The sequence below is a fragment of the Festucalex cinctus genome, chromosome 11 (genome assembly GCF_051991245.1).
Source record: "Festucalex cinctus isolate MCC-2025b chromosome 11, RoL_Fcin_1.0, whole genome shotgun sequence".
In the NCBI taxonomy this organism is placed as follows: domain Eukaryota; kingdom Metazoa; phylum Chordata; class Actinopteri; order Syngnathiformes; family Syngnathidae; genus Festucalex; species Festucalex cinctus.
Genome location: NC_135421.1, coordinates 16,797,289 through 16,810,059, shown reverse-complemented (window position 1 = coordinate 16,810,059; position 12,771 = coordinate 16,797,289). Strand labels below are relative to the sequence as shown.

Genomic DNA, 12,771 nt, shown 5'->3' with positions numbered 1-12,771 from the left:
AGTACCTGACGATTCAGTTTGCATCACAATTCATAGGTCATGAGTCGATTCAATACCGATTAACCCAGATGTGAATTTAGTCGATTGTTGCAATTTTTTGTGCTCTAATTTAGAAAATAGTAATGAGTAAACTTGTACATGCACACTGTAAGATTTGTATGAAAACGTATTATTTATTTATCTGAAACGTCAGTCTTATAACTGTGAGCCACTGTATTTAACAAACAGGTTGGAATCTGTTTCATGTTAGAACAGCATTGAAATAAAATATTAAGGCTTAATGTTCCATTAATATAACATTCTTCCATGCTTAAGGTGTGAAAGTTATGTTTTGTTTTGTTTTTTAAATATTTTTCCATCAAAAATGGATGTTAAAAAATTGATTCGGCTGCCTATTGAATCGATTCGAGAATTGCGTGCTGTAGTATCACAATATATTGCCGAATCGATTTTTTAAACACCCCTAATATATGTATATACACACACACACAACTAGAAATATTATAGAAATGATTTCAATGGATTTCAATTCAAAAGAATAAACTGTGTCAGAATAAGCATAAGAATATTCTCCAAAACAATTTTGCACCCTTGCACGATTGATTTCTAACCGCCCCACTAAAGTGCATCCAAGGGCAGCATTTCATGTTGCCAGCCTTATCCAGTGACATCACAACTTACGTTATTAAAAAGCAAAGCAACGTCTCCAAGCAAAGTGTACCGAATAACCGTACGTATGTTATGGAAAATCATTATAAGAAACCCAAAAGAAAATTTGCTTTCCGGACTGTTTGATTGATTTATTGACTAGCGACTGAAAATTCCACAACACGCACCAAATATGGGTTTGAAGGATATCGGACATCATTGGACAGTGACGATATGCAACGATGACGGTGATGATATATAACTTGTTGCCGCGTTATTAGGGAGAAAAATGTACAAGTCATAAGAGAGGTCAACAAAAGTAAGACTGGCCTTGCTGCTTGTTGGCCTTTCATGATTAATTTACTTCACTTAATAATTCATCAGCGCAACGCTGAAAAGTCGCTTGTGAAATTCCAGGTAGGTCGGCGGAAGATGCATTTGGCTGACAAGCGCTCTTCTTTTTGACAAGTAAGTGCTTCTCTTGCCATCTTAATCGTCGGCATATAAACATCGCCGTTTGAATATTTGATGTTTGTCGGCTTGTTTTCGTAAATTATTCAGCTTACGGTAACATCCTCCTGCGGCGGGAGGTAGTTGGGGGAGCGTAAATTTTGCCGGCCTCATGACGCAGCAACCGGTAGCTGATTCAAAAAGAAGGAAAACAATGATTTGGATCTTTTTTAAGTGCTACTTAAAATGGACACCTGCTGTTGCACAATCGTGCCAACTAATCACCAACAATGGTCTCATTTGTGTCACCACTGGAGTTTGCTTGTACCTGACAAATGCAAGCATAAAACTTTACAACTTTGCCAATTGAAAATGCATTTTGAAGCCGCATGCACAGTATGCATACAGTAAGTAACACGCTCGTTTGAAATGAGAGGATGGTTTCAGTGCTCGAATTCAGCACGATTTGAAAGATTCTATTCATGTTCCCCTGCAAAGTGATGGATAACACAAGCTGAGCCCACGTCAAGCTTCACACGGCAACCGGTTTGTGCTCCCGTAAGGTCATCGTTGATTCCACGCTTCACTAGCGTAGCTCATATGTCTTTGTCGTCACATTCTTCAGTGTCCTCCTGCATTCGGCTGAAACGCGAGACAAGCAACCCGACTCCTCTTCTGTTGTTTTTGTTTTTTTTCTTTCTGCCGCTTACAAATTGCTGTCACCTTTTTGGACTCCAAGAGAAATGATGAACCGGACTTTATGGCGGCAACCACGCAAAACTGATGTGAGAGCTAATACATACCCCGACAGAGATGCCATTTTGTTTGTGAAATTTTATTTGTAGGTAATTGCTGAATTTGAACATTCACCCTTTGGGTTTTACCTTTATATATACTAAGACCTATATAATATTACCACCGTATTTTTACCATATAACTGTACCGATACCGTATATATATATATATATATATATATATATATATATATATATATATATATATATATATATATATATATATATATATATATATATATATAGGGATTGTGCATATAGGGATGCACGATAATATCGATGGCCGATAATTATCGGCAGTTATCGACCATTTTGACGTCAAACAGATAAACCAGATAATAAAGGAATCCAGCAATAATTATAGATATGCCATGTTGGTCCATCTGTTGTGGTTGTGGCTCATATCAATAAAATTCAGCTTCATGGTGCTTTACATATATTGAACCTTTATACAATGTTTATAGTGCAAAGTTTATACAATGTTAGTTTTGCAAACGGTGGAAAATAGCTTTATCGTGTAGCCCTAATGTATGTATATAAATATATATATATATATATATATATCTATACACACACACACACACATATATAGTGTGTGTGTGCGTGTGTTCACATCCCATCCGCTGAGTTCGCCCTCTGCTGGGGACATGTGGTACTGCATTCATCTTACTCAAATATGTCAAGGACATATTGAACCCAATGGCCTTGAAAAACCAACGTTGACCCACTTTCAAGGTTTCTGAACATGCTGGACGAATGCCGTGTTTAAACTAGTGGGGCCTCACACTTTAGAATATTTTATTGCTTATAATTTTTTGTTTTTGACTTGACTTCACTCGCCAGTCAATTACAGGGCGCTTTTGATCTGGTGTTGTAACCACATCTGTTAATTGAGAATACACTCAATGTTTTTCCTTAATTTGTAGTCAAGAAGTATGTGTGCATTCAGTAAGCTGTTACCAAAATGAAGCTCGCAAAGATTTTGTCATCATCATTTCCTCCTCAACAATACCCCCCCCCTGAATTTTTACACACGGCGGTGAAATCAATGCAATTGCCGGAGCACATTTGGAGCTTCTTGACGTGCGTGCCCCGCGCGGCAGTCGAGCCTCCCTTACTGCGTTGATGAATCACATTTGATTATGAAGTGGATGCGCTTGCCAGGCGATGTATAATCATGTAAAGGGAAGGCCTGGGCGGCAGCAGGCTGCCGTGCTGTGCGCGCAACATCAAACCCCTTTGACAGGTACAATAACTAAACGCCAGACTACAGCATTAGGGAAGAAGACTGATGCTCAGCATCATAGATTTTGTGGGGCCCTTCTGCAGATGCATACTCCATATAGGACAGAGATACAGAGTCTGTATTTAGCCAAGGCGCGCCACCAAAAGTATTCGTGATCCACTGTTCATCGTGGACGTTACATTCGGGACCCACCGGCAATACAGAGACCATAAGAGAACATTTTTAAAAACGAAACCCATTTCTAACAATAAAAAGTGTTTGAAAAAGTTTTTTGTTTTGTTTTTACTGTACTTTCGGAAAGTTGTTTTTGATTCCAACCGCCCCCCCGCAGGCTGAGTATCCTACTGATAATTCGTGTGAATTCCTACTCATTAGTTCACCTAAAACCAAATAAAAATCCCATTACCCTGCACCTCAACCAGATACTTCAGAGTGCCGCCAGAGTCATGAAGTTCAGAAGACCAGAGGAAAGGTCAAAGGAAAGAAAGATGAATCAAAGTGAAATCCAGCACCAACTAAACACCACCTGCCACCCACTTGTTTACAAAACCAGAATCTTACACCGACCCCAGAAACCTCTAGATTCCAACAGATTCGGGACATCTCAAGAGACCAGAGGAAAAACTAAAGAACGGAAGGAGGGAAGGATAGATGCAGAAGAGTGAGATCCACAGACACCAGCCTTGACTGATTCAGCAAGCAGTGGGAGGGAGAAGCGAATTCTACTTACTGAAAATTCTATCAAGTCATCGAGTATTCACATAAAATACACAGGACTACATTTCCCATGATTCTTAGATACGAAAGCAGATAGTACTTCTAGTTCCGGTCAATGTTTAATCCGCCAGGACAAGGGGACCCTAGACTCAAAAACGTGACTGTCCCAGACAAATGGGATGTCTGGTCACCCTGTTCTATCAAATATTCGAGTATCCGCATAAAATCTACAGGACTGCATTTCCCATGATTCTTAGATACGAAAGCAGAAAGAACTTCTCGTTCCGGTCATTGTGAAATCCGTCAGGACAAGGGGAGCCAAGACTTAAAAACCGGACTGTCTCAGCTAAATGGGAAATCTGGTCACCCAGTTACTTTTACCAGTTACTTTTTTAGCTATTCAACTGTTTTTATTTCTCAAATTCAAATTGAGCATCGCAGCAAGTTTGTCTTGAAATGTTAGCAAGTAAGATTCATCTGTCTCCGTGGGTGGCCATGTTGGGCTTGTAGGACGAAGTAACGAAAGAACCATAGTCGCAATTTGTTAAAAAAAATTTTTTTTAAAAATAGGCAGGAACTGCAAAACTGTCCAGCTGTTAGCATCAAAGTGCACAGACAGCTTTTGAGACCACTCACTGCTAGCTGCTAGCAACTTAGCTGTTACTTTGACATAGTTTTGTAAAAGTAAAGGAGTTAAATCAATGCTTCTATTTTTACCAGTTTATTATTTTTTCAAGAAGTATCTGTACTATAACTACAGTTGTGAGTGTGAGTACATTTGTCGCCACTTGTTTTTTGTTGTTGTTTTTTTTAGCATTTAATGCTGCAAGCTTGTTCAGTTGCATTTCCACGCAGCCAAGCAGCCGATCATCATCTGTCTACTTTTTGAGATTTCCTCCTCGGGTCCTCGATGAGTTGAGAGCTTTGTCTCATCCCAGACACTCCAAGCACCTCTTAAGTCTGCGCTCTTGACTCAGCGACTGTATATTTGCTCCGAGAGCTCGCACTTTATGGTCATTTACGGCCCTGGCAAATTGCAGGTTGATTTCACCATCGCTCTACCCTGCTGCGCGTTTATGACTGCTTGGTTGTCATGAGTAGGAGTTTTGCATTTTTTGGGGGGGGAAGTGGTGTGAGCGGCGGTTATAGTAGAAGGAGGCACAGAGGACTCTTAATATCTATTGTCCAAAAGAAATCTATAAAAAGAAAATGGCCGATCACCATATTACTTGTTAGAATGTTCCCGTGAGATGGGACCGATCTCAAGCAGCTTGCAATTATGAAGCTTGAATTGCTCTGTTGAAGACCTTGGCAAATAGTATTTATAGGGGTGCACCGATCACAAATTTCCGGCCGATCATGATTCCCGATCTTTTAAAAAGTCTGACCTGCCGATCTTGATTTTTGCCGATTCCGATTTTTTTTTTTTTTTTTTTTTTTTTTTTTTTTTTTTATTACGAGCAGCATATACTACCTTCAGTCTTCCAATCTTGTTTTATTGGAAATCAATCAACGATATTGGTTAAATAATACATATGAGTTGTTTTAACTGCACATGCAGTAGTTCCTCCAAATCAAAAGGAAAATCCGATTAGTCATCTCAGCAGAAGAGCACAGTGGCTGACTAAAAGATCGGTTTATTTTTAAGGGATCGGCCGATCACCGATCTCCCAAATGAAGGAAATCAGGGCCTTTAAATCGGCCGGCCGATCGATTGATCGATCGGTGCACCCCAAATTATTTACATATTATTTCAATTCAAAATCAGAACAATAAGTTAATGTGTGAATAATGTATGAATAATGCACAATTTATTTTATCTGGACTCAATGGACAAAGTTTTTTTTTTTTTTTGTACAAATATTCAATTTATTAATTATCACCACGCCCAACTTTTAATCTAATACTACTTCTACAACCTGTAAAAAAAATTATGTTACAGGGATACTTGACTCATTGAGCCATTTTCAGTAATAAAGTTAATATTTTGTCTATAATTAAATTTGGTAACTGTGATTGTCTGGCAACCAGCCCAGGGTTTACCCCGCCGACTGCCCAAAGCCAGCTGAGATAGGCTCCAGCACCCCCCACAACCCTTGTGAGGAAGAAGCGGTCAAGAAATTGGATGGATGGATAATTTGGTAACTTCATTATTTTCCATGTACAATTAGTACCTTCAAAGCCTCATTTGTTTGGAATATATCTCACCGAGTCGTTGAGGGCAATTTCCACACAACAACAAGGCGTTCTAAAATGCCCATGCCTCACCCGAAGCCCTGTTCCACAAGCTGGTTGTCGAGTTTAAAAAAATAATAATAATAATAAGTCCTCCTTCACTGCTCATTCGCCTTCCTGCCTGCATGGTGCACACACTCATGGCCAACAACAAGGCGCTCTAAAGCTATCCGAAGGCATGCAAACAAAGCCGCTTGAAGAGTTCCCACTGGAGTTGGTTGCCGATGTCATCAAGAGTCGTTTTATGGTCTTTCTTGACAGTTAAATGTTTTTGGCTGCTTTTACTTCAAGTGGTTTGTGTTTTCTTCTGGACCTCCCAAATGGTCAATGGCCAATATTTGTGCATTGGCCTGTTGAGGATTGGTGGTTGTGTACAAAAAAAATAAAAAGTCACTATTGCTTCACCGACTCAATAACTGCAGAATTCCAAACCTCCTCTGGCACATAAATTTGACTCTGGCGTCCTCCCGTCTACGGATGTTGACGATGGCGTCGTAAAAAAACTCTTCTGTGTTGCCGATGTTGTATCTACACTATGCAGTAGTTCAAGTACAGAAATTTATTGTGGTCTGATTTTTATTCATGTCTTCGAATATGTTTCTAATATGTTTAAAAAAAAAAAAGTGCTTTAAGAAGTATGTGAGAAGGGCTTAAACTAAAATTTCTATATGTAATCAATATTATAATAATAATGTATTTATCATTATGCTGCTGTGCGTTTTGACAGTCACAATGCAAAAAACGAAATCTTAACTAAGATATAATTTCCTAAATTTAACCTAAATTTGCTTATTTTGCTTTGACAATTTATTTTTACTTAAAATAAAATTGTCAGACAAGATTGTGCTCATTTTTAGATACTTTTTGACTTAATGATCTTATTTGATGAGGCTTAAAAATGAGCATTTTCTACATTTTAAGATGACAACAAACCAACATCAAAGGCCCTGAACTGAGCTTTCAGAAATTGATTTTTCTTATTTTGACATTTTGCATAATCTAGAAAGAAGATAAATGAGAAAAAATTACAGGTATGAAAACAGACACAAGCGCAAGTTTCGTTATATATCACATGATCGGATCGGGACATCCCTAGTTCAATCCCGACCTGGGTCATACCAAAGACAATTAAGAATGTGTCCTGTTACTTAATTGCTTGACACTCAGGCAAAGTTATCCAAATTCATATGTATTTTAAGAAAATAGTTCTATTTATTAAAGGCTTGGAAAAAGTCAATATAACTTTTTTTTTTTTGTATACAAATACTATTTTCAAGACCGCTGTGGTTGATATGGGAATAGTATTATTTTCTTAATTTTCTAAATCTTACAGGTAAATTATTTTTCTTGTTCTGTTGGCAGATAATTTTGCCTTTTTGAAATAATAATTTTCTTATTTTACTATTTTTTTTACTTAAATTTTCTACTGTCCTTTTTGCAATGCATTTGTAAATTCACATTCACATTTATAGATGCAAGTGGAGCGTTCGATGCTACAGACTCAGATTTTTTTTTCATTCTTCCATTTCAAACTTGTTTATGAAGCGTCTTGTCGTCTAATTGAAACGCGCAGACAACACGCACAGAGCGCAAGCTCATTTCAATGATATCTCCCCCCCCCAAAAAAAAAAACAGCAGCATAAACAAACACGGTTTCATCTATTTTCTACGGGGGACGACGCGACATCTCAGGAGGATCGCTACAATCCCCTTTAGGTTCTCATCAAGCCAATATTAATCAAACAAACTCGCAGAATATAGATAATGGATTCGCTTTTGAAGTACAAAAGCAAAAAGTAATTACAACACGGCTCTTTCGATGAAGGGTTTTCTGATGAGCTTCTCTATAAAGCGGCAGTGCATCATATCTCTTGTAGCCATTATTTGCTGCTTGAACAATAGCGCTCGCATACACGCTCGCTGTGTGAGAGCAATCAGTTCAGGTAGTCCAATGGCCTCGAGCTCATGCATGCAAGTCTGCAGACTCGGACTCGTGTTGCTCTTTGATTTGATTCGGGATGCTTTGATGGAGTCTTTGGAGATTTGCCATGGCCGCATCAATCACATCGTTCCCCCCCCCCCCCCCCCCCCCCCCCCCCCCAAGCCTGCTGCCCCCGAGACAGACTTGTTGTATGCAAAACACAAAGTAAAAAAAAATAAAAAAATGAAAAATATGACAAGATATTTTATTTGAATTCTGTGACCTCCACTCGCACCTCCTCATTCATCTGTAGCTGTGCACCCAATTTATGTTTGTAATTGAATGATTAAGAGCTCAATACCAGAGCCTTCTTGTTCATCAACGTTATTTTAGTGAAGTAAAACTAACGAAAAAACTAAAACAAAAACAATTTTGTTAACAAAATAAAATAAAAACGAAAATACTTTTTAATTCCCGGCCATTTTCATTGAAGCAACCCCCTTCGCTCCTGGCTGTTTTACTGGATTTTGACTGATTTTGAAAGGCCCATAGAATATTGTATAAAAAAAAATAAAATAAGACAAAATAAAATAAAATAAAATAAAATAAAATAAAATAAAATAAAATAAAATAAAATAATAACATGGAACCTACCAAAACAAAGATGTTTCCGTTTTGCAGCAATTAGCATTAGAATATAGCCAAGTTTCAAACCTGTTGAAAACACTGGGAAAAAGAGTTTGTTGCAACATGGCCCTGGCTGATCTCTTATACTCTGCTGCCACCTGCTGGCCATTTTTTCTAATAACTACCATTGCTTTGAGCGACCTCTTCAGGTCAGAATCTCCATCAAAGCCTTCTGTATGTTCTAGCATAAAACAAACAAACAAACATAAAAAAACATAAATAGGTTCTTGGGAGTTTAGGACAAAGTATTGAAAACGTATTTATACGTTTTTGGGCTTGAATGAATTAAAAAACAAAAACTGAAACTACATTTTATGTTTACAAAACTAACTAAAACTAACTATAATTATAGCAAAAATGTCCTTCGTTTAAGTCTTTGGTAATTAATTTAATGCATGAGCCTTTGGGGATGATTTTAAATGGGATTTTAAGTACGTTTATTTTCATATAAACCAGAATAATGACGTTTGAAAGTATGTCACACAGAAGTGACGTCATCTAGCAGCAGCCAATAGAAAGCAACTTCAGATGACGTCGCTCCCATAGTTTTTTTATTTTTTTTTATTTTTTTTTTACATTGTGGACATGTAATACACATTAAAAAAAAAATACTTAAAAAAACTAAAACTAATACTGAAACTAACTAAAACTAAATGTAAACTAAGCATTTATTAAAGAACTAAAACTAATAAAAACGAACTAAACCTGGAAATTAATTAAGACTAATTAAATGTAAAAAAAACAAACCTCAAAACGAAATAAAAACTAACTAAAATGAAAAATTCCAAAACTATAATTACCCTGGACTGGATTGACATTTAGAGCTCAGAAAGTGCATACATTCAAACTGCACATCAATTATATTGAGGGCTTCGCCGATTATAACTCTTCGAACATCTGCCAAAAATAATGGCCGATGTTTTCCGATTGTTTTTACCTTGATGTTCTTTACAGTAGTTGTAAACAATTAACAGTGGTTTCATTATTTATTACGGTACACATAACGCTATACAATGACTTTGTATGTTGACACTCGTCAGACCGCAAATAGTGAAAATCTGCTTCGAACTGACTTCCGTCGTAAATTAAGGGCAAAAATAAATAAATAAATAAATTCATTTGAACTAAGCCCGAATTGGGTAGGAAGTGGAATTTGTAGTGGTTAATAGCAAAAGGAAGTTGCCTTACGCTTGTTTCTCGTCGAATTTGATCCTCCCAGGTTTCGACGACCGAGACACGGACCTGTTTTTGTGCGACACCAACACGTGCAAGTTTGACGCCGAGTGCCTACGAATTGGGAACATGGTGACTTGCATTTGTGACTTCAAGGTAAGATCTTTTTTTTTTCCTGTTTTGTTTTGTTTTGTTTGTTTTGTTGTGATTTGTGCAACTGCTAAAACTGTATGCAACTTCCAATGAGTTGGGTTGTGTAACATAAGGACAGTGGCTGCCATATTGTGCAACATCGTCATCATCAGCTCCAGACCGGAAGGAAGTGATGTCACAAGAAGCGGTCGCGTCTGGCCTGCTGCTCTTGAATTGTGCGACGGCTGACAGACAGATTGGTTGAGACTGATGGATTGAATCATTCCGTCTCGTGCGCTGAGATGGAAAACATGCAGCGGCCATCAGAGGGAGAATTAATCCCGATTACTCACAATTTTATACTTTTGCTTTTACTTTTTTCTTCAAACCTTGGAACAGAAATTTACTCGAGTGAAGTCAAAATGAACCAATTCTCAGAACTTCTCGCTTACAGGTGTAGTTCTGCTTTGTCACACATGGCATCCCAGATAAACGAGGACGAAGGTTCATTGAACGTAGTTTACGTAAAAAAGGGGTTTGAAAGAAAGACAAGTGTCAAGAAAAGTAGAAAGACCTTCATTACGTCAGTAATCGGTCCAATCCATTTGTGCATGCAAACGAATTGAGTATTCCATCAGGTTGATGAGCCTTCCGCTATGCTGTGCACAGCTCGTGAGGAAGAACACATTTCATGTGTAAGTGCGTCTTTACGCAGCTGTGCCGGTATTACGACCCCATCCGTTCAATAATTTGACCCGCTGATTTATGTTATCAAAAAGTCCTGCAACCGTCTTCAATATTTTACGTGCATTTCCCCTTGCATATGAATTGAACTTGGTGTAATTCAAACGATCCTCCAGATGACAACAGAATAAAATAAATCGATCTTTCTCAGCTGAGCCTGTGAGTTGGAGTACGTAACCACGACTTGGAATCAGCCGAATCAAAAGCCGTCGTCGCGATTGGAAATAATTAAACCCCTCAGAAAGCAAAAGCGACGGGTATTAAACGAGGCCCGTTTACGGCTTCTTGTGAACGAACCCCCGTGTCGCCGCCGCCGACCGCCGTGCTCTGCCGCAGTCGTAAACAACCTTGACACTGATGAGGCCCAAGACTGAAAGGAGCTCGTTAATAACATAAATCCTAGAAACGATGCTATTCTTGATAATGGCTCCTACTTAATTTTATGACCAAAACTATAAAAAAAAAAAAAAAAAGGCAGCAAACTAGTCGCTGAGTATTGATTGGCACAACGTTTGTGTTTGAGACATGCAATGCATGTCTCGATATACATTTTTTTTCTTCAATATCGGCGCATCATCAGTATGACAAAGCACGTCAACACCCCGCTCGGTCACCTGCTTTTTATCGCGCTTTCGTTCCTTGACTAAGATCAACATGAAGCGAGCGCCGGAGATAAATGACGTTACGGCGCCATTCGTCTTCAGGACATCTTAACGCCGATAACGCTATCAGGTGGTCTCGGGCAATCAGCGGACCGTATGAAAATGTATACACTAACACCACCGCTTCATGGAAGACTCAGGCGGATGTCTTTATTCTTTACATCGAATCATGCAGGACCGTTTTTTGCAAGCAAGTGTTGAAAATAATCAGCATGGCATATAAATAGGTCCGGGCTGTTTTTTTCCTCAAGTCAACACTTAATTCACAACTGTCAGATAAAATATTCTATTCCAGCTAACTGCCGAGATGAAACGGTAGGAACATTTCAAACTCAGATTATCGTCACAAAACGAGCACGTTATCGGTATCACTGAGACACAAATCATTTGGAATATACGTGCAACTTTTTGCACATTCAAACTTGTAAATGGCAGCAACTGAAATGTCATTTCCCTGCAAGCTAACCATGTGACAATGCTCTCTTCTCTTATTGGTCACGAGAACGTTAAAAGGATCGCAGTTAGTTGTTCGGACTGGCAGCCTGATATCCGATCCAATCGACCAAAAGTGCTGTCGGCTGACTTGGTGCTAACTGCAGCTGCTATCGATACTGAAAATTCTATCGAATAGTCGAGTATTGTGATAAAAATAAAAATAATCACATTTTTGCTTGGGTAAAGGACAACACAACACAGAACACACACACACACACACACACACACACACACAAAAACCCCAATAAATTTCTACTAGGAGTGTGACGATATACCGATATCGCGATAAATCGTGATATTTTGTCTCCCGATAGATTAGCGATATGCATACGCAAGTATCTCGCTATTTGTAGTTAATATACAGCCACTATAACAGCTCCATTGTTCATGACTTATTGAGCAATTACTTGGCGGTCCACTAGGGGCAGCACCTCATAAGCGTTTTGGGGAAATGGACGTCTTCAGGCAAAGAAGACTCATGAGCTTAGTTTTATTATTATTATTATTATTATTATTATTAGTAGTAGTCGTAGTATTATTTTCAAATATATATATATATATATATATATATATATATATATATATATATATATATATATATATATATATATATATATATTTGTATTATTATTTATTGATATTTATTTTATTTTTATTTCTTATTTATTCATATTATTTTTATTACTATTTTATGATTAGTTTTATCGTATAGTATTGTGAGGTTCGTCAACACACATTTTTCACCGGACTAAAACTAGACGAGACGAGACTACTACCTTCATTAATAAACAATAACTGGGACTAAACCAGTCTGCGTTTTTGTCGACTAATGGAGACGAGACAAAAATGTACGTCACTTAATAAAAA

The 12,771-nt window shown here is 37.9% G+C and overlaps 1 protein-coding gene and 1 long non-coding RNA gene across 2 annotated transcripts in view; one reads left to right on the top strand and one right to left on the bottom strand.

Annotated features, from left to right (window-relative positions):
• Positions 1-12,771, top strand: part of LOC144030411 (tomoregulin-2-like) — a 126,434-nt gene that overhangs the window by 5,555 nt on the left and 108,108 nt on the right. Inside the window, exon 2 of the mRNA XM_077536695.1 lies at positions 9,918-10,027. Within this exon, the coding sequence (XP_077392821.1) occupies positions 9,918-10,027 (110 nt within the window). The remainder of the gene's footprint in view (positions 1-9,917; positions 10,028-12,771) is intronic.
• LOC144030414 (uncharacterized) overlaps positions 1-12,771 on the bottom strand; it is a 163,580-nt gene that overhangs the window by 76,610 nt on the left and 74,199 nt on the right. The gene's annotated exons all lie outside the window — the stretch shown is intronic.